This window comes from Protopterus annectens, chromosome 10.part0, assembly GCF_019279795.1.
Source record: "Protopterus annectens isolate FY-2018-M chromosome 10.part0, PAN1.0, whole genome shotgun sequence".
NCBI classification, from domain to species: Eukaryota; Metazoa; Chordata; order Ceratodontiformes; family Protopteridae; genus Protopterus; species Protopterus annectens.
The window spans coordinates 1,314,765,339-1,314,788,315 of record NC_056744.1 but is presented as its reverse complement, the minus strand read 5'-3'; the positions used below and the strand labels follow the sequence as shown (position 1 = coordinate 1,314,788,315).

Genomic DNA, 22,977 nt, shown 5'->3' with positions numbered 1-22,977 from the left:
AATGAAGAGGAAGGTAAAATTGTTCAACTACATGCATATATATATATATATATATATATATATATATATATATATATATATATATATTTAAGCAGTTGGATTTGCAAGCAAGTTAAAGGATTTTGGGGGAATCAGCAAATGTGTCTATATTTGTGTTTACTTGGAAGATCAATCTTAAAATCCAGTCATGTAATTTTAATGGGTCTGTTAATCCTCTGAATCTCCCCATTTAAAAAGAAAAGTGTTTTAACCCCCCTCCATCCCATGATAGCTAATTTGGAAATGTGCTGTGAGAAAGATTTTTGTAATTTAAACAAGTCAAACCATCAACATTTGTTCAATTTGAATAAAGAATAGCAGAATATTGTTAAGGTTTTAAGGAATGATCCTTCTGTTAGAGTGATGAAACCTGAGGGAGGGGGACTAGTTTTGGTGGATAAAATGAATTATGTTTATAAGATTTTTGACATGTTGCAGGATACTAATAATTATGTTATTGTGCCTAGAAATGAAATAACTATAACATATAGAAAGATCAATTTATTTCTGGTAGACTCATTGATGCAAGAGGTCATTTCACTTGACACATACAGTTTTATGCACATGAAGAATCTGTTAATATCAGTAGCTTTAAAAACCCTAAGGTACTCAAAAATGTTAACAGTCCACCTTATATGTTAATAGTTGCAGCCCAGGGGTCCAAACCCTACCCCCCTAGCTGTCCTTGTGGACCTTATCCTTAAAGTTTGTAGCTTGGCTGCTCATGGACTTAAAGATTCATGGAATTTTTTGACTAAGATCAAGCAAAAAGTATTACAACAATGAGTCCAGTTTTCTAACAATTGATAGATGACTTATTCACTAGTATACACTAAACAACAGGTCTAGATTTTTTTCATTTCACACAAATGAAATTGACTCCTCTTGATGACTCATTAATAAAGTTTCTTATGGATATTATGGAGTTAATTTTCTATAACAACTTTGAGAGGGAATATTTTGGACAGATATGGGCGATTGCTATGGGTGTGGCACGTGCTCCAAATATATGCTAATTTAGTGATATATAGCTGGGAGAAGAGTTTAATTTTTTAACTCAGCGTAAAATGGAATGTTGGAAAACATATTTACATTTCTTTGATGATATGTTTATTTTTTGAGTAGCTTCCACTGACAGAATTAATGAGTACATCAACTATATCAACAATACTATAGCATTTTAAAGTTTACCTGTCAATACTTGATTAATACAGGTTACTATTTGGATGTTACTGTTTCAAACACATAATTACTAATTATTTTGAGTCTAGTGTGTATAGAAAATCAGCATGTTCTAATACTTACATTACAAACATTGCCATCCTCCATTTTGTAAGAGAAATATTTTTAACGGTCAGCTAGTGAGACAGGCCAGAATGTGTTCAAATTTCGATCTGTTTAGTGTTGAATGAGAAAAACTTATTTTTATGTTTCTAGAGAGTGGATACTCCCATGATTTGTTAATCATAATTTGGGAGGAAGTGTTGATGGATTAAGGCACAAAATATTGCCCTTTGTTGGGTTTTGATAATACTGATGCCTCTAAGGATGTTCCAACCAAAACAAAGGTTGACAAGGATTAGGTATACAAGCTCCTAGGTTTACATGTACAATTCTGATTCTAGGATGATCAAGGATGTGGTGAAGAATAACTGAAATATATTCAAAACTGACAAGAATTTATACCACTTGGTTGGGTGATGTTCCAAAGTTTGTATGTTAAGACAGATAGGAATTTCAAAACGTATTTGAACACAAAAGTGAGCCTTCTAACAATGAACCCTTTAAAGGTAGACATAAACGTGGAATCTGTAATGAATTTCTTTATATTTCAGAACAAGACTCTATTACTTGAAATAATTTTTACAGCTCTAAGATTAACTTAGCTAATGGAAGTTGTGCTATCAAGGCGGTGATTTATATTGCTTTTTGCTCAAGTTGTCCCATTTTTTTTTAATCAGAAAGACAGAGAGACCATTTTGGAAAAGAATATATGAGCACAGTTATGACATTCTGACATTTAACCACAACAATTCCCTCTCTGAACATACTTTGAACTGAATAAATGGATAAATAACTCAAGCAGGCATTGACCGAGTGAGAGATAACATTCAATGTGTAAAAAGTCCAAGCAATCCAGTCTTCTGGAACAGATAAATCAGTTTATTACACAGATAAACCACGATAAGCGCTTTCACTAACTAGTAGCTTCTTCAGATCACAAACAGGAAGCACAAAAACCATGTGCTTTAAATATCTGCATGTTAATTAATCAACCAACCTTTAAAGCAGAAGCGCCATAAAACAGAAAAAAACAAAACAAGAATAAAAACTAGATATATAAACTTAATGTCATTGACATCTCAAGATGCAACATAAAATAAACAATGATATATGCATCTTCTTTTAAAAATTTTTAAAGGGCTTCATTCCATAAAAAACAAAAGAAATTAGAACAAATATAAAAATATACTATGAGCAGCATACTGTCAGGTACGAAAGTATATACAGCTTAATATATAACTGCATGTAATGGTCATATTGAATAAAGTCTTAATATATATAGTTAATAATACGAAGCAGCTTAAAAACTATGCAAAGTAGATGCCATCAAGAACATAAAGATTAACAATAGAAGCCATATACAAATCGAAAGAACTATCATCAGCCAAAGTGATGCTTGATATGAAAAAGTCAATGCGTAAACAGAAATGTATATCTGAATGTTTATAAAAATGTATATCTAAATATAAATATTTTTAAAAGTGTATATAAATGTAGTGTCTTAATAAATATATATCTAAATGTAAAAGAATTGATGTATGAATAAATGTGTGCAATAATAAATAAATAAATAAATAAATAAGTTATTGTCTAAAAGTATGAAGCTAAAACCATTAACATTAACAATACTACAATAAGGAATGAATAAATGTATGTATATATGTATGTATGGGAACGGATATCAAAATACGTTAAAGTCTTAAAAAAGTCAGAACTTAGTATGCCTACGTTTCTTTAAATATGGTCTGATAGATGCCCTTTCATTTAAGCCATGTCCTTTATCAGCTCTCAGTAAAATAATCCACCTACTTTCTCTGTCTTCGGTATGATTTATGATGTCACCTCCTCTTGCATTAACATTCATTTTCTCCAACACCCTAAACATGAACTTGTGTTCAGGACTTGTTTGTGTGACATGCTTGGCCAGTGCATTCTGCAGATTACCTTTCTTTATATTATAACAGTGTTCCCTTATTCTATCTCTTAATTCCCTATTCGTTTTACCTACATAGAAACATGAACACAGTTCACATACAGCAAGGTATATGACATCAGGTGTCATACAGTTGGCATTGGCTCGGGTATATATTTCCCTCTGTGTATCTGGATGTATAAATACTATACTAGAATCTATTGAGGAACAGAAATTGCATTGTCCACAAGGTGTGGTACCATAACTAAAAGTCGGGTGCATTCTCTTATTTGGTGGATAGCAAAGCAATCTTTTAAGATTCTTCTTATTCCTATAGGTAAAGGACGGAGAATCACCTACAATATTTGTCAGTATGACATCAGTTTGTAGTATATTCCAGTTTTTGGAGATGATGTCTCTAATTTGTTTATTGTCTGCTGTATATGAAGTCAGAAACCTAACTTTTGCATTTGTGACTTCTTTGACATCATTAATTGCTGTAGGCTTGGGCCCAAGATATGGGGTACCTAATGTCGAACGTAAGCTTAAAGCATTATCAAACTGTAAATCTACCTCCGTAGAATTATAGCCTCTCTCAGCAAACTTCTCTCCCAAGTCATATAAGTCTGCTATAAAGCCTTTGTCATTGGAATTCAACCTAGACATTCGTAGGGTCTGTCCTTTCACTATGTTACTGAAAACATACTGATTGTGCATACTAGTTCTGAATAGTAAAGTGTTCCTATAACAAGGTTTCCTAAAAATCCCAGTGTTAAACATTCCACATTCGAGTTTTTCGATATATAAATCTAAAAATTCAATTTTCAATGATGAATATTTCATTGTAAATTTCAAACATGGTGTAATATTATTCAAGACCATATTGAAACTAAGCAGTTCTTCTATATTACCATCCCATAGAATAAACACGTCATCCACAAAACGTCTATAAAATCTTACATATTTCTTAAACATATATTCTTTAAATAACAACTGTTCTTCCCAGTAAGCTAGGAACATATTGGCGTAGCTGTTGGCACAAGGAGTGCCCATAGCTACGCCTGCCTAATTGCTGATAAATATTATCAGTAAACATAAACACATTATTTTCCAGCACTAGCTCAAGGAAATGTACCAATAGGTCAATTAAAACATTGCCATAGGTACTATGTTCTGTAAGGTAATTACTAACATAAGTTAGACCAAGATCATTAGGGATGACTGTGAACAACGATTGTATATCAAAAGTTACTAAAATCAGATTTTGAATAGTATCCATTTGGTTATTAATATAATACAAATATGTTAAAAACTGTTTAGAATCACGTAATACAAATTCATTATTGTTTAAAATACACCTTAAATGTTTCTCAATAAAAACTGACAAATGCTCCGTAACCCATCCTTGCCCTGAGACTATTGGTCTCATGGGTGGCTTAGTAATGCTTTTGTGAATTTTGGGTATTCCATGTATAACTGGGATGGTAGGCGTCTTAATATATAAATAATTATACTCATTTTTACTTATTAAATTACTTCTATAAATATCTGTTAAAATACCATGTACATATGCACACATTTCATAGACCTTAGTAAAATCAATTCTTATATAAAACACATCACTTAACATATTATACATTTCATTCTGATAATCATAATCATTCTGATAATATATAGTATCAAGTAAGACTGATAGTGAGTCAACTACTGGCAATGATAGATTTGTGTTCAAGAACCTGAGTGATTATACACCAGTTAATCATCCATTAATTGAAGCATATTTACGCACTACAGAAGATGAGATTTATAAGTATTTTCATAAAAAGAGACTGAATAATTCTAATTTCATGTTTAATAATAATCTGTCATATCAAGAAAGAAAGAGCCTTCATAATTTAAGAAATGATTTAAATATAACAATTAGGCCAGCAGATAAAGGCTCTGGTATAGTGGTACTTGATACTATAGATTATCAGAATGAAATGTATAATATGTTAAGTGATGTGTTTTATATAAGAATAGATTTGTGTTCAGGTGAACCTGAGTGATTATACACCAGTTAATCATCCATTAATTGAAGCATATTTACGCACTACAGAAGATGAGATTTATAAGTATTTTCATAAAAAGAGACTGAATAATTCTAATTTCATGTTTAATAACCATGAATTAGCCATAAATTGTAGTTTGAATGACAGTTAATGATTATCATCTGTTATACTAGGTTATATCTCTCTTTGTTAGATTGCATCTTTGCAGTTGAAAATTCACTTCATCAACATGTTAGATTATATGTTTCATATACAAAAAATATTGTGTGTTGAAATACGCACTAAATAAAAACCTCTCGATCCTTTACAACTAAATCTTCCTTACAGGTTTCTCCACCAACGGAAAATGTTATCATCACAAGTCCATGGAGACCATGGTATGAACGATATCAACCAATCAGCTACAAATTATGTTCAAGATCTGGGAATGAAGAAGAATTTAGGGACATGATTAACCGGTGCAACAATGTTGGAGTAAGTACTCTTGTATTCTAATTAATATGTAAATGCATAGAAAAATGACTGCTTATGTTTTCTTGTGAACAACTGTAGATTTCATAAAAAATGTTAATATTTAGTTCTGTTTGCCAACATTTTTTTTTTTTTTGCAAACTGACCTCATCTAGTGCGTTTGAAACCATAATTAACTCTTTTAATGTGATAGATGCACAGTTGTAAGTCTGACTAGATTAACTATTCTTTTTTCATAGGTGTATATTTACGTAGATGTAGTGATAAATCATATGTGTGGATCAGGTATACCAGCTGGTACCAATTCAACCTGTGGCAGTTTCTTTAGCCCTGGAACTAGAGAATTCCCAGCTGTTCCATATTCTGCATGGGACTTCAATGATGGTAAATGCCAAACAGGAAGTGGTGGTATTGAGAACTATGGAGATGCACATCAGGTAAGAAATTATGTAGCCTTATGGAAAAGACATACCATGTTTAAAATTATGATTGCATGATGACTGCTGGAAACTGTAAGTTGCATATCTGGAATCACAAAACAATAGATCACAAATGTAGCTCCTCAATTAAACATTATATAAACCTCATCAAAATAAATGGATAAATAAATTAAGCACAACTATATGATTATTTCATTCCTTCCTTACTGATACACATGATGGAAATATAAGTATTGTCTAGAAATTACATTATAGCTACTTTTTAACTGGCAGGTGAAAGACCTCCATTCCACATCATGGATCTTGAAGACTCCTGTTATCAGTTGACTAAGATATATGATGTAGGGTATGAATTTGTTGTGAGAGCCTACAGCTATTTTCTTGTCAAGCATGTTATGCTAACTATTCCATAATAAAACGTGCCACTTCACAAAAAGAGACGGGAAAAAAAAAAGTTTGCATGAAACAAAATATGGGGAAAAAGAAGCCAAAGGGAATCTTAGAAAACACGTTTTTCAGGCAATGGCTGTCCCTATTGTTCATTTTACATTTACTAAGAATATGCTTTATTAACATTTAACAGCTATTGCAAAATGCTATTTTTGGAGAGGACAAAGGGCAGAGGAAGTGCAGTGAAAGCAGCATAGACTGATTGGTCCATACTTGAACATAAGTAACAGCCTGAAAAAAGTTAGTATTCTTGAATGTTGGTTGTGCACAACTTCTTTGTAACTGAGAGAAGTCTTCTGAAGCCAAGAAAAGGAAACACAATAAACTGAAAGAAATTTATCCCTTAATGATTAAATTTGCTTCCTCATAATGGAGGTTGCTCTTGGCAACACTTAGAAAGCAAGGATAAATAGTTGACAACCTTTTCTTATCTTTTCATTGCTATATAATTCATCAGCAGAATGTTATGGACATAAAATAAAACAAGAGTCAATTTATGACTTTAACTTAATGCATTTCTATGATATATATATATATATATATATATATATATATATATATGTGTGTGTGTATATATATATATATATATATATATATATATATATATACATATATGTGTGTGTGTATGTATATATAAAATCATTGTCAACAGTAATAAAATAGAGCTTTGTGGTGATAATAAATGGGCCAGGATCTTTCAGATCTGTTTTTCAGATCAACACTGGTTACTCTTTCCAATCCTGTTCATCCTCGCATTGAATCTATTTTCATATTGAAATACGATCTTGTCAAAGGAAAAAACTTCAAAGACCAATACACGTAACGTTCAGTTAAGGCACCTTTAATAACTTGCTGCAAGGAGACAAAAACATGCAAATACAGGATTTTGCCTAACTACTAACAGGAAGTATGCTATTCTTGTACTGTTTTACAAGACATGGCCTTCTATGGCTGACGTAATCAAACACAACTTTCAGTATTGTTCTACAGCAGATGTTACTCAGATTTTCTGCTGACATGACTAGATTTGTGAGAAACTTTTTGAGAAAAACAACCTGGCCTTGGTGGGCACTAGCCCGTTACAAGCTTCTATTGTATAGTTCTAATAGATGTGTTACATTTCAAGGTACTTTTCTAGCTCAGACACAAGCAAATGCTGATTGCAGTTCCTATTTTCAAGCAGTCTTTGTTCTAATTATTTATAGCTTCTGCAGCTGTGTATTTTCTCACAGCACAAGCAGAACTCCTTGTCTAATTCTCATACAAGAGATACATCTATTCATTATTTTCCTAACACAAGCAGAAATGATCTGCTTCTCAGTAAATTTCCAAGGCATAAGCAAAGATATTTTAGCTGCGCATATTTCATGACAATACAAGGTCAAAAAGCATCTGCAATTTGTACAGATTTATGCAGTATGAAATAGAATAAATGTGTTAACCCTTTTCAAGCTCTAAATGCACTAAGCATATTACTAATACATATACTAATACATATTTTTCTGACATTTCCCCCCTTTTAATACTTTTATTGTACTTTCAAAATAAGCATAAACAGTTTGTTTTTTTCTCCTAACCTCTTCCACTTAGGATTTGCAGTTAAGAACGTCATTCAGTTTAAACTTATGAAAGCATTTTCAATCTTTTAACAGTTCTTCAAACTCAGTACTTTGATATAACGTTTCAGAAACTGACATGTTTATAAAGTCTTTAATCAGTCTTTTCATACAGGGGATGCCACAACAAACACATACTCTCAGTAGGAGCATTCCTACACAAATGGCAATTAGGATGTTCATTAGGATGGTACCCCACCCCCCCAAACCATTTCTGGAAAAAGTCCATCAGTGGGTTTGGGCCTGGTTTGGTCATGGCCGACACTTGCTGAATTACCTCAAGATGATTGTCTATCTCGTATTTATGGTCAAGAATATACGAACAGCACTCTTCCTGGAATAAAGCGCAAGTACCCCCTTTCGCCGCTAGGGTGAAGTCGAGAGTCATGTGATTTTGAAGCACTGTAGTTCTCATTGCATTCAGTTCATCAGTCACCAATTCGAGAGCGGAAAAATTTGCATTACTCATTACTTCGAGAAGTTTAGACAGTTTTCTCAGCTCCCAGATCAATTTCACTGCTCCATATGCTGGTAATATGCCTGCCCACGATATAACACTATCACTCAAGTCCATGTGTGTCAGTCCATTGCCTATAGAATGATGGTTCTTCCAACGTGCATCAATTTGTCCCACTGGATTTACAGGTTTCTTGACGACCTCTCGGACATTTCAAAATTTTTCCCGAGGCAACACTGCAGTGTGTTGTATGGCTGGAACCAGGTAGCCCAAAAAACAACTGCCGGACCAATTCTCAGGTAACCATCTGTATGCCTTTCTGCCACACACAAAATAACAGTCCTCTACTTTAGTAGTAACCTTGCTATGAATATACACTCGCCCTGCATGAAACATTTTTCTGTCAATTATAGACAGTTGTTTATAAAGAACAGAATTATGCTTTACTTCATCAGTTGTTTTGTGCATCAATCCAAGAAATGAATCATAGTTTGTATTACAATAAAAATATGCATTGTTAGCTTTAGTGTAACATTTATAAGGAACAGTCATATTGCAATTGCTCCAACCCACCTGAACAGTATCATTTTTATAAAAACACACAGTTCCCTTTTGTGGAACAGACAAGTGCAATGCTTTTTTATCTTGTGATGTAATGGTTGAGGTATCATAAATCAAGTTTTTCCAGGTCTCATTGACCCCTAGGGGGACCGTAGTCATTAATAACCCCCCATATGCTGTCGGCAAAGCTGTGCAAATCCAGCAATTCGAAACATTGAAAGTCTCAGCATACACATATTTAATTGCCTGGTAAGTGTTAAAGTTTGGATGCCAGTCTATGAGTAACGCTTCACGTTTATTCAGTTCAGTTTGTGTGGCTGGGAAAAGGAAAGGCCACAACAAAAAGATTATTGTCACTAGTACAGTTAACAGGATGATTATGCAATACTTCTGAGGAAATGGTTGTTCTGCATTCCTGTTTGTTCTGGATGCTATAATTTTTGCTCTTGACATGTGACAAGATTTTTGTCCAGTTCAAAGTTCTTAACTAGTTTGCAGTGCGTCAGGTGGATCCAGGAGGCACGCTCTGCTATCTTGACTGCAGTGGGTGTCGACAGAAGCACTTGATATGGACCTTCCCACTTTGATGACGCCCAATTCTTTTTTCTTTATTGTCTTCACCAAGATCCAGGTACCTGGGACCACTGCCACTTCTGACGGTCTAGTTTGTTCTTTATCTGAAACAGAGTTTGACTGCAGCAGATGTTTAGAATTCAACAGGTTTCTCATATACTCAGCTAGTGTACAGTCGGCTTCCTGGTCTGTGGGCATGAGAGGTTTCCACTGAGGTATATAATAAGCCCTTCCAAATAGTTTTTCAAAAGGAGTCAATCCTTTTGCATTCGGAACAGTTCTCATGCTCAACAGTGCCAGGGGCAGACAGTACACCCAATTTCTCTGCGTTTCTACTATTAACTTCCATAGCTTACTCTTTAAAATCCCATTATGCCTCTCTACTAACCCTGCAGACTGTTGGTGATGCGCACAATGATTTTTTAAAGAAATACCAAAATGTTTACTTAACTGTTGTATGGTCTGGTTTACGAAGTGTGTGCCGTTGTTACTGTAGATCCTTTCCGGAATGCCGAATCTAGGAATGATTTATTTAACGACAATTTTTGCCACGGTTGCCGCATCTGGATTTTTAGTTGGAAAGGCTGGAAAACATATCTACAATGACAAGACAATACTTCTTATTTTCACATTTGTTCAATTCTATAAAATCCATACAGATAGTATGAAACGGATACGGTGGTGTAGGGAAACTCCCTTGCTTGGGCTTTAACGCCCCTTGTGCATACAAACGTGGCACATCGAACAACATTTTTTAGAGTAGTTTAAGAATCTGTATGTCGTGAACACTTGGTTCACCAGCTGTACCATCCCCCCTGTTGAGACATGGCACTGCCCATGGCTCAACAAAGCTGCATATCTAAACAAATGAGATGGTAATATCGGTTTCCCCTCTTTAGAGATGTACAGCCCCTTTTCAATAATTGCTCCTCGTTTTACCCATCTTTGTTTTTCAACTTGCGTAGTAAGTGTCTGCATTGTCTTTAACATTTCTAAGTCTAAAATTTCAGAGGGTTGTAATTCCTCATTCAAAAGAAATACTTCTGAAGCTGCCTGTTTTGCAGCTGTATCAGCTCTCGCATTACCTTTTGAAATCCTATCCTGTTGCTTTTTATGAGCTGTGCATTTACAAATAGCTACTTTCTGAGGTAACTAAATAGATTCTAAAAGATCTAAAATAAACTGTGCATGATTGATTGGTTTGCCAGCAGATGTCATCATTCCTCGATTTTTCCACTGTTGCGCAAAAACATGTACAGTAGAAAAAGCGTACTGGCTATCAGTAAAAATGTTCACACATTTACCCTTTGCTAAAGTACATGCCTGTGTCAAGGCAATCAATTCTGCTGCCTGTGCAGATAAATTGTGTGGTAAAGATTTTGCTTCTATAATCTCAGTATCAGAAACTACTGCATATCCTACTAGGTTCTGTCCTGCAAGATCCCTTTTGCATGAGCCATCCACGTAGTATGTCACCTCGGCTTCATCCAAGGGGACATCCGTGAGATCTTTTCTAGGCATTGTCTTTTGCTCAATCACCTGTAGGTAGCTGTGTGGTGTGCCATCTGCAGGGGTTGGGAGCAAGGTAGAAGGGTTCAAAGTGGTACATCATTCAATTGTCATATGAGGCTGGCTCAACAATATACTCATACAGGAAAGATGCTTAGTAGGGGAAAGATATGCTACCTTCTCTTGCAGTAAAATAATCGCGACTGCATGAGGCACTCTCTATGTGAGAGGGTGGAACAAAATTACTGAGGCCGAAGCCTGTACTGCCATTGCAGCTGCAACTACTGCTTGTACACGGTGAGGTAAAGACCGTGCCACTGGGTCCAGTTGTGATGAATAATAAGCAATAGGGCGTTGCTTGTCCCCATGCTGCTGTGTTAACACTGATGTCATATAACCTTGCTTACAATCTACAGTTTGGAAAAAACATTTATGATAGTTTGGTAATCCCAAAACTAATGAGGATGCTATTAACTGTTTCAGTTTGCAGAAAGCAGATTCTGCTTCTGGTGTCCATTGTAACAAATCCTGTGCTGCCATAGGCTTTTTATAAATCAGGTTAGTCAGCGGTACAGATTCCAAGCCATAGTTTGGAATCCAGCTCCGACAAAAATTAGTCGTACCCAGGAAGGACATAATTTCCTTCTTGGTAGTGGGTTTTGGTGCTTGCAAAATCGCTACTTTTCTGTCCTCATCTAATGTCCTACCCTCTTTGGATATTACATATCCTAGGCATTTAACTTGTTTTTTCCAAAGCTGCAGTTTATTTTTGTTTACTTTATGTCCCTCAGTGGCTAAAAATTGTAATAGCGCTATGGTATCTTCTTTACAATCTTGCTGGGTGGGGGTCGCCAGCAGGATATCATCAACATAAAGTAAAATCTGACTACCTTTTGGTGGGGTAAATCCTGCCAAGTTGCTTGCCATTTCTTGTGAGAATATTGTTGGACTTTCACAATACCCCTGTGGTAGTCGCGCATATGCATACCTTTTCCCCTGAAATGTGAATGCAAACCAATACTGGCTGTCAGGATGTATCGGTTTCGAGAAGAAAGCATTGCTGATATCTACCACAGAAAAATGTTTCTGTTGAGGTTTTAAATCATTCAACAGGGTGTGTGGGTCTGGCACCGTAGGTGTCCTTGGTATTACTGCGTCATTTACAGCTTGTAAATCTTGGACCATACGCACTCTCGATTTGCTTTCTTAACAGGAAATAAGGGTGTGTTACATGGTGAATCAGGAGATTCCACCAGCACCCCTTCCTTAAGTAAAGCTGCTATAATAGGTTTGATTCCTACCTCTGCATCTTTTCTTAAGGGATACTGTCTTTTCTGTGGTCTAAATGCTGACTTTGGCATGATAGTAACTGGTACCGCTGTACGAATAAGTCCTACATCTGACTTTCCTGTTGACCAAAGAGTTTCTGGTATATTCTGTAAAGCATTCTCTTCCTCCTTCAATAGGAGTGCTAATCAGCTGTCCTTGCTATACTGCAAGTGTACAGCTGGGTGGGTCTGAGTTATCCAATTCAACTTCTGCATTTGTATTCCCTGTTCTGACAGTTCTAACTCTGTCTGTTTTTCCCATCTTGTGACTTTTTCTTCCCATCTCGTGACTTTTTCTCCTAAGTCTACCCATTTTACATTCTTGTCCTTAGTTAAGCTAACATGTGGTAATCGATTAGATTTATAAAGTGCAAAGAACTCCTGGGGCAATGAACAGCTGGCTACACTGTTCCCTTCTGTGTCCCAGTACAGATTATGTAATATCAATCTGTTTGCATGATTTCTAAACAATTCTTGTTACAATAATACAGAGTACAGTGCGACAAATGTTGTTTATCAATGTCAAGGGAGGGGAACTTGCTGATGGCTACGTTCATCAACTCTTCGGTCACTGCCCCTGGACCAGTCGTAACCAAGTCCTGGCTGTACCAATAAAACATTTCACCCTCCGATTGCACTGCAAAGGTATCAATCTGCCGCTGTGCTTCCATACCCTGCATAGTCGGAACTACTGCTATGCCAAATAGCTGCATAAGGTCTCTGCCCAAGAGGTTTATTGGGCATTTTGCAGAAACAACAATTTTGCTTTTCTGGGTCAATCCTGAAACAGGATCAGTTATTGCAATATTATGGGAGAGGGGCTCCTGATACAGCTGTCCATTAGCTGCTTTCATTAATATGTAATCAGGTGACTCTGAATTCTCTGGCAGTTTGGAGGGATGTATCAGGGTCCGTGATGCCCCTGAGTCACACAAGAATCTGACTTCCCTCCCTTCTACCAGGAGTGTAACTTCTGGTTTCGTGTCTGCTAAATAGAGCTCTAAGCTCAATAAAGCTAAATCTAATATTTCATTTTCTCCACCATCCGTAACTTCCTGCACTTCCTCCATTTCTTCTGTCACATTCTCTACTCCCTCTATAACATTCTCATTTGTCATTTCTCTGCTATCCCCTTCTAGTCATTCCTGACTATCATATAGTCAGTCCTCACCCTCCTTGTCTCCGTGGTTGTCTTCTTGTTTTTCTTGCAATCCCTTGCCAAGTGTCTCTTTTTACCGCATTTAAAACAGTCACCCCTTTTCTTTCGCCCTTCAAAGTCCTCTGATCGCTGATCAGATTGTTTGTTTCCCTGGGCATTTCTCTCGCCCTTTTTCCCGGACTGTACTACATAAACTTCTGCTCCATCTTCTACAGAAAATACTTGGGCTTTCTTTTTGCTATTAAAATGCCTTTCGGCATGCCTAGCATATTCAAGTAATGACTGTAACCTGCTTGTACGATGATCTACCATATGTTTTGTAATAAAACTGCTTATGGGTGCAATACTGCCTTTCAAAAATGCATTCTTTAACTGCTGCTAATATGGGGAATCTTGTGTCTGATCTTCAGGAACCTGCATTCCACAATGGTTATTAAAACATTCTAACAGTCTGGCATAATATCTGTCAACAGTTTTGCCTTCTTGTTGGATGCATTGATTCATGCTAGTCCAGTCTGCCCAAGGCTTCTTTTTCTCAGAGATACGGTCTGTAAGACCTTTCACTCTGTTGTCTAGCTCTGCGCTGCTATGTGGGAGGGGCCTGTGTGCAGCGGCACGGGGATTCCAGTCGCCACTAATCATGTGCCAATCTGGTCCCACAATTTGTCTGACTACTTTTTCTACCTCTTCTCCGTTTAAATTACAACTTAGCCTGATTCCTTGCAAATCTTCTAAGAGCTTTCTAAAATTAACTTTTGGATGGGGAATTCCCTCAGTGGCTTTCCGGATGTCTTCCGGAGTCCAGGGTCTATACACTAGAGTAGTTGGGTCCTGTTCTTCTTGCCCTGCTTGAGGATTAGGCACTTCTATAAATGGCATATTTCTTCTTCACTCATAGATCGTGAATTCCTACCCATTTGATATAACTCAATGTCCCCTTTCAAATTACCTGCCCGTGTTCGAGACCTGGTCTTGATGGGATCTCTAATAAACGGTTTTGCTTTTGTAGTGTCTCTATTTACAGTGACAGCAGGATATCGCGGGGGTAGACTAACTTGTTCACTTGCTTCATATTCTGGTAAGGGAGGCGGAAGGGCCGATGCTATTACTAAGTTATTGTCCTCCTTGTCTAAAAACATTGCTTTTGAATTGTTATTCTTTTATTCCCTACGGTTTACTTCCTCAATCCACCTGTGTGCCTGAGGAATTCCTAATTGGCGCTGCTTTTTTACCTGACCTTTACAATCAGTTTTAAGCTGTTTGGCAAGTTTGATAAGCGAGGATTTTTCTAATTTACCGTAAAATTCATACTTATTAACCCATTTTGAGTAGTATTTAATATTCTCAGCACGCTGTGACTGCATGTATTTCGTGTCTTCGGTTAACGATGGATTTTTGGGTCTTTTTGTGCAATTATTACCCATTTTATTCTACCCTTTCAATTGTTACGTGACTCCTTATTTTTAACGTGGTACCACGGATTTTGTTATAGGCTCTTCAGAATGACTGCCTACCTGCTCTGTTTCCCTGATCTATGACAAGACAGTAATCTTTTTGTCCCTGACTTGTAAAAACAAAGTCTCAGCAAAACAATACAAATCTAGTCCCTGATCTAAAACAGAAAAAAGAAGGTAGATTCACCTTACCTGAGCCTTTGTGATTGATCACCTGGTTCGTGTAAACCCATCCTTCAGTCGCAGATCAGAAAGTGGCTGCCCTCTTTTGTATGACAATTCAGTCGGAGGGCTTTTCAAATAAGAAGAACTGATGTGGTTTCTTCCCCTTACGGTTTCAAGCCACCTGGCCTGTCTGATCTGAGGTGAAATGAGGGTCTCCAGCTCGAAGGCCCAATCTGTCAAAGGAAAAAACTTCAAAGACCAATACACGTAAGGTTCAGTTAAGGCACATTTAATAACTTGCTGCAAGGAGACAAAAACATGCAAATACAGGATTTTGCCTAACTACTAACAGGAAGTATGCTATTCTTATACTGTTTTATAAGACTTGGCCTTCTATGGCTGACGTACTCAAACTCAACTTTCGGTATTGTTCTACAGCAGATGTTACTCAGATTTTCTGCTGACATGACTAGATTTGTGAGAAACTTTTTGAGAAAAACAACCTGGCCTTGGTGGGCACTAGCCCGTTACAAGCTTCTATTGTATAGTTCTAATACATGTGTTACATTTCAAGGTACTTTTCTAGCTCAGACACAAGCAAATGCTGATTGCAGTTCCTATTTTCAAGCAGTCTTTGTTCTAATTATCTATAGCTTCTGCAGCTGTGTATTTTCTCACAGCACAAGCGGAACTCCTTGTCTAAGTCTCATACAAGAGATGCATCTATTCATTATTTTCCTAACACAAGCAGAAATTATCGGCTTCTCAGTAAATTTCCAAGGCATAAGCAAAGATATTTTAGCTGCGCATATTTCATGACAATACAAGGTCAGAAAGCATCTGCAATTTGTACAGATTTATGCAGTGTGAAATAGAATAAATGTGTTAACCCTTTTCAAGCTCTAAATGCACTAAGCATATTACTAATACATATTTTTCTGACAGATCTAAAACCACAAATTTAAAATCAGATTTACATACATTCTCGCTATAGTGCTTGCTTAAAGCATTATTCTGGTCAGTTGAGATGGTATAATTATGTTTGTACATCCTACAGTGTAATTCCCTTGTAGTATGTCCTACATAAAACACAGGGCAGGGCATGCATAACACTAAATATACAAGTCTAGATTTGCAAGTGAAGTAATCAGCAGTATTAATTTTAACTTTGTTGACAATAATATTAGTAACACCAGTAAGCAGATACTAGTAATAGTTGCAATTGAAACATTTAAACATCCCTATTTTAGAATACCTGTTGTTGGGATGCAACCTTAGCCTAGAGTGAACAAAGTCTTTCAAATTCTTACTCCTTTGGCAAACAAATATTGGTTCTTCCCCCAACACTTTTTGAATCACTGGAAGTCTACTCAAACATTTCCAATTATTTTGAATAATATTTTAATAAGGCTATTTTTCACTACCATATACATCATGTAATTAATATTGCTAGAGTTTTTCTTATTGATGATGGTAATGCCACTAATACCTTTGCTTCTGTGGCTTACAGTTTAATCAAAACTTTTTGTGACTATATTTTCAGGGTAGCCTCTACTTAAAAACTTGTGACATAATATTCCTTCTTGAATAAAATCTGAATAATTTCTAGTAAGCCTATTGGTTCTCATTAGCTGGCCTTTGACAATATTAGTTTTAGTCTTATAAGAATGCATACTATAGTAACTCAGGTATGCACTATTTTGAATATCTTTTTTATAAATTTTGGTTATTAGCTGCTTGTTCTTCTTAAATACAACTACATCTAAAAATGCAAACTACAAATTTCAACATTGGACATGCATCTTAAATATGTACTAGCAATGATAAATATTAATATCCCCTCTGCAAATTAAAAAAAAAGTTTTCATCAATAAAATATCGCTAAAATGCTTGTAAAAGATGATATTACTGGAAAAACACAATTAAAAGTAAATTCTTTTTCCTAAGCATTCATAAAGACATTGGCATAACTGGGGGCCATGGCAGCCCCCATTTCTACTCCATTCACTTGTTGAAAAAATGTATTGTCAAGCTCAAAGAAATTATACCATAAGAGAATATTTAACTTCTCCATAATTAGATGAATACTATTATTAGTGAATAGCTTAGAATTAAACAACTCTAGCCCAACAAAATCCATCCCAGTTTTATTTGGGATCACAGTGTAAAGAGATAATAATAATCAGAATCTTGTTCACTGACTTGTTCTGTCTTCTTTATAAAATCAAATGTGTCCCTGACGTAGGAAACACTTATTTGTACTGCCTGCTGTATGAATTTATCTACGTAAATGTCCAGTCTCAGTCTTTCTACCTCCACTGGCAATGATATGCCTAAAAGGTGGATTGTGTAAGGTCTTTTGGATTTTCAGCAAGCCAAAAATTTTTTAATCTTAGGATTTCTAATGTTTAAAAAAATGTACTATTTTACCATTTATAACTTCATTGCATAACCACTCTTCAGTAAAGACATCTATCAAAGAATACGACTTACATACTTTGTTGGTTTGATGACAATGCATAATATTTGTTTTAACATTTTCTTTCATTGATGGATCTTTTTGCCTGTTATTGTATTCCCTTTTTTCTTTATTTTATATTTTGTTCCAGTATTGTTTATCACTAATTCCACTTCTTTTCTTCTATTGTGAAACAGTTGTAGTTTTTGATATAGTTTATATTGTGATATATTTTTCAGAAGAAAAGAATAAGAAAAAATAAGCTGTTGTGCATACAATGCTAGTTTCCCCTTTAAAAAGGGAGGTTCATAATACTTAAATAACCATTACCCTGTCATCTCTGTTACTTCACATAAGAAGAAAGAGAAACATGGTATTTTTCCCCTTCATGTATTTTTTACTACAGTATTTATTTTCTCTTCTATTACCCTGCCATTCCTGTCAGTTCTTCTAAGAATAAAAATAAACATGGTATCTCTTTCCCTTTGTCTATGTTTTATGACCGTATTTATTTTTTTCTTCTAACATTTTTTATCAGTGTAGGCTGGCTCCCAGTCTTCTTTAATGATAACTATGCTTTTGCCTTTGAAACTTTTCTAAATACATTACCATGAATACAAAACACCCCTACCACCACTTCAGCAAAGGTTTTCTCACCAGTCTGCCCATGGTTATCCACTCAAATCCTTGCTAAGACAAATATGACATAAGGCATGAACTCAGGAATCTGTGAATAATGTAAATCTACGATTAAGAATGATCAGGAAAAAATGTATACACATTGCAAAGACATATACTTTTTTTTTAAACAAGGGCAGATTAAAACTCTTAGAAACCCTTAAAACTACTGGCTAGAAATGATCCTCCTTTCAGGTATAAACAAGAAGAAGCACACACAGGTCAAGTCCAGTAATGTGGTCTCCATTTACAAACCTTCTTCGCATCCTTCAGATATATATATTTGCCTGTAATTCCTGACTCTTTTTCCTACTCAGACTGCAAACAAACTTCTTGCCTTGATCTTCATCTTTAGTAAACCTCTGTGTGATAGGCTGAACCCTAAGTTAGTAAATGCCTGCAGCACTTTTGCTTGCAGCACTAACCTCTCCATCCCTTTCATATACAATAAAATATAGATTTCCCCTCCGATACATATCTTTCTCAGTGAAAGCACACAGCAGTCATCTGTATACCAAAAATCAACATCAGTTTGCTCTGCAGCAAACCGAAGACACAGCTCATTGCCATCAGCACTCATAGGTTCATAGGTTCATACTAGGCTATCTGCCCTAGGGCATTTATAAGCCTAGCCAGAATGTGTTTGGCTTTCGCCACCCATTTTAAATTTATTTTGCTATGCCCTTTTCGAGAAAGTTAGTATACTGTGCCTCTGTCTAACAGTGACACAGAAGTGATACCTGGGGTAAACCTACGATCTCCCATCCACTCATCAAGATTCCTCTTGAAGAGAGTCAATGAGGGACTCTGCCTAACCTGGACTGGGATTTTATTCCAGAGTGAGGGGAGCCTCTGGGTTATGAATCTGTCCCTCCAGCATGTCATATTTATTTCAGTGCTGAGGTTCAAGTCTCTCGAGCGCGTAGCTCGATGGGATTTGGATTTTCTGAGGTGCAGCATGTCCATTAATTCCGGGTTGGACATGGCTTTATACGTCAGGCACAGATCGCCTCTGAACAGACGGTATACCACTGAGTAGAGCTGGAGTTTCTTTAACCGGGCAGCATATGGCATCTGTTTGAGCCCTTTGATCCTCTTGGTGAGGTACTTTTGGGGTCTTTCCAGTTGCTGCAGGTGTCTGGTAAGGTACATCCCAAAAGGGGCATTGTACTCAATTACAAAAAACTTTCTGGAAAAGGTGTGTCTGCCCAGCTGTTAACTTCAGCAGCCTTTCACATAAATGCCAGCATGGATTCTGGAAAGACCACAGTATCTTTACAGTCCCACTATTCCTTGCCTACCAGATTTCTGACAGTATGGCCTCACATAAGTATTCTTTGTTGATATGAGCAAAGATTTTGACTGTTTTTTTTTCATTCTGTTTTTCTGTCTGAACTTGACCTCCACAGCCTGTACTCCTGGAGTTAAATGGTCCTTTAACCACTTCTCCATTATTGTAGTCCGTTTCTGGTAAATGTTGTATACTCCCAGCCCTTTTCATTGAGGGAAGACTTGTTTTCCAGGAGTTCCATGCTTGGCATGCACATTCATCTGTCTCTTTCTAAAATCAAGCATCTGCAACAACTTTCTCTATGAAAGACTGAACTTAAACTGCTATGTTTGGTTGCATCTCCTCTGAGTTATTTCTTTTCAGGTATATGTGTCATCCAAACACATATCCTCACATTGTAATAGTCTGACTGGTAATCAAACACCCACACAGAAAAAGAAGCATTTTTGCAGGGAGGCAAGCTGCCCTTGTATCTCCCTCACAGCTTTCTTTATTTGCATCACTGCAAAGCTGATCTAACTCTGAGAAACAGCATATCATGTTCAAAACAGGTATACCTCTCAGAGGATACTGCAACTCTGGAATAGACCCCCATCCACGTAAAACAAAATTCATCCCTGTCATTCAAGCACATCTTGGATCTATGGATGGAAAACAGAAAATTTACCCAAGGACTGCCCCCTGGACTACTAATGGACAGAAGCAGTAACTAAATGCTTTATCCCATGCATAGGTCCCATGAAATTATCTGAGGTATCATCCTAGTTAATCTTATTAAGGGTAATCTGTAATTATTATTCATGGGATGGGTAAGACCAGCCTCTAACCAAATGGGGTAAGTTAATTTGAGCACAAAAAGGGAAAATGGCTAGGCTTAAAGTGGACCAGGTAGCCTGGTATTTACCTATGAACCTGTAAAAACTATTCTCTCTGCCTCTGAAACAGCATGCCTTTGGAGAAAAAAAAACAAGCATTGCTACATGTTCATTATTCCCACTGCTGCAGTAGCCATCCTGCCAAGGATACAGTAACTGGCCAGTTCCTATAGGTCTAACCCCCCCCCCCCCACACACACACACACACACACACACAGTCACTATGGCTGCCTGTAGGGTAAACCCTTTTGATGTGAACTATAAAAGCAACCAAAGTGCCTAAAATCTTTAGAACATTATTGCTGCCTCATGCAGATGCAGTTTTGAGGCTTCTCTGGAACAGCAGTTGGCCAAGGCTTCCTGTCAGACAGAGAAGACCCATTTTGGGGAGCTCTTCCACACTTATTTTTCTGTAATAATTATAATATCTTGAGTGTTTTTATTTGATTTCTGTCAAAATTGTGGTGTATCTCATTAAGAAGTACAGCTTTTCTGGGACAATGAACAGCAACAATCTAAGAGAGGCTACAACTTGACATTGAATTCCAATCTCTTAACTAAGCAAGATGTGGTAGAAGGCATAACTACGCTACTAAACTCCCTAACTTTAAATCTAGCTAATTCACAACTACCACTAGACATTGAATGGGCTTCAACAAAAGCTCAGATTAGAGGCTTTTTGATTAACAAAGAAACGCACTATAAAAAATTATTCTCCAAGGAAGAATTTATATTAAAAGAAAAAATAAAGCAATTAGAATTGGAACTAATGTCAGGACCTAACGAAAACACCGAAGACCTCCTAAGAAAAACACAAAAAGAACTTTACCTAAAAGAGATAAGAAACTTATCATTTAACAAAATGAGAAACTTGGCCAACTATGCAGAGACTATTCAAATGCCATCCAGGGACTTAGCGAGACTAACTACTCTACATAAATCCACACCCATTATAACAGAAATTTACCACCAGAACAAATCATATTTAAATAATCAGTCTATAATAAACCTTTTTGAACAACTCTATACTCAGATTTATGGAGAACAATCTTTATCGTCTTCAGAAATGGTCAGGGAAGCTTTCCTTCAAGATGTAGTCTTCCTGCAACTAGATACTAACCAACAAAATAATCTAACAAACCCAATATCAACAAAAGAAATCATCGACACAATTAAAAATATAAAAACAAATAAAGCTCCAGGGCCGGATGGCCTCACACCAGAATTTTACAAGTGCTTTACACCAATAGTTGCTAAAATACAACAGGTACTAAATTACATTATAAACAATAAAATAAATGATGTACACTTTAACGCCTCAAAAAAAAAATTATTTTGAAAGTACAGTCAGATCCTAAAGACCCTGGTAGCTACAGACCAATATCATTACTAAATATAGACGCTAAGATTCAGTTCTAGAAACTAGACTAAAGAACATTATAACCAACATTATTTCTCATGAACAATCAGGCTTTACTCCATTTAGGCAGACTTGTGATAACACTTTAACTCTTGAAGCCATGATGACCTTTGCAAACAGTAAGAAAACTCCCATATACACAATGGTGGTTGACGCCCATAAAGCGTTTGATAGAGTGAATATCACTTTCTTACTTCAACTCATACCTTATTTTGGGTTCCCTAGCAAATTTATACAAATGATAAAATGAAAAAAACTGGAACAGTCAACTACAGAATCAATTCCCCACACTCCGTTCCAGGAGAAGCTGCTAAAGCACGAGCACACTGTATGAACCAAACTACGAAGATTCTCATAAAACCACCGAAAGTTTATTGAAACAAAAATCTGTTGAGCGCTTTCATCTATTACATAGACTTCCTCAGAACAATTCATACAAGTGTTAAAATCCTTTAAGTATGCTTACTTAGTCACATGGACTAATTACCATTAGTTTGTATTTAAAGTGCCAGTGCTGTCTTTTAGTCTTCCTTTAGTTGTTACAAACAAAATTTACCTAACGTTTACATTACACATGCTTGGTAAACATTAGTAAATGCCATCACAATTTATATTGGCCTCCTATAGGTTGCTTGATATGTTATTATTTAAAAAGTATATAAAAATAAGTAGTATTATAAAATGTTATACAAATAAGTGGTATTATAAACTGTTGTAAAAATTCCAGAATCTATGGTCTCACCATTCAGTCTACCTATGATTCTCTAAAATGGGTTTACTGCATAT

At 36.1% G+C, this 22,977-nt stretch overlaps 1 protein-coding gene across 2 annotated transcripts in view; it reads left to right on the top strand.

The window, feature by feature from the left end:
- The window catches only part of LOC122813586 (pancreatic alpha-amylase-like), an 883,322-nt gene that overhangs the window by 32,340 nt on the left and 828,005 nt on the right, over positions 1 to 22,977 (top strand). For both annotated transcript variants that reach the window (XM_044085993.1, XM_044085992.1), the window contains exons 2-3: positions 5,614 to 5,760; positions 5,997 to 6,194. In XM_044085993.1, coding sequence (XP_043941928.1) covers positions 5,734 to 5,760; positions 5,997 to 6,194 — 225 coding nt within the window. In that variant the 5' untranslated portion in view covers positions 5,614 to 5,733. The remainder of the gene's footprint in view (positions 1 to 5,613; positions 5,761 to 5,996; positions 6,195 to 22,977) is intronic.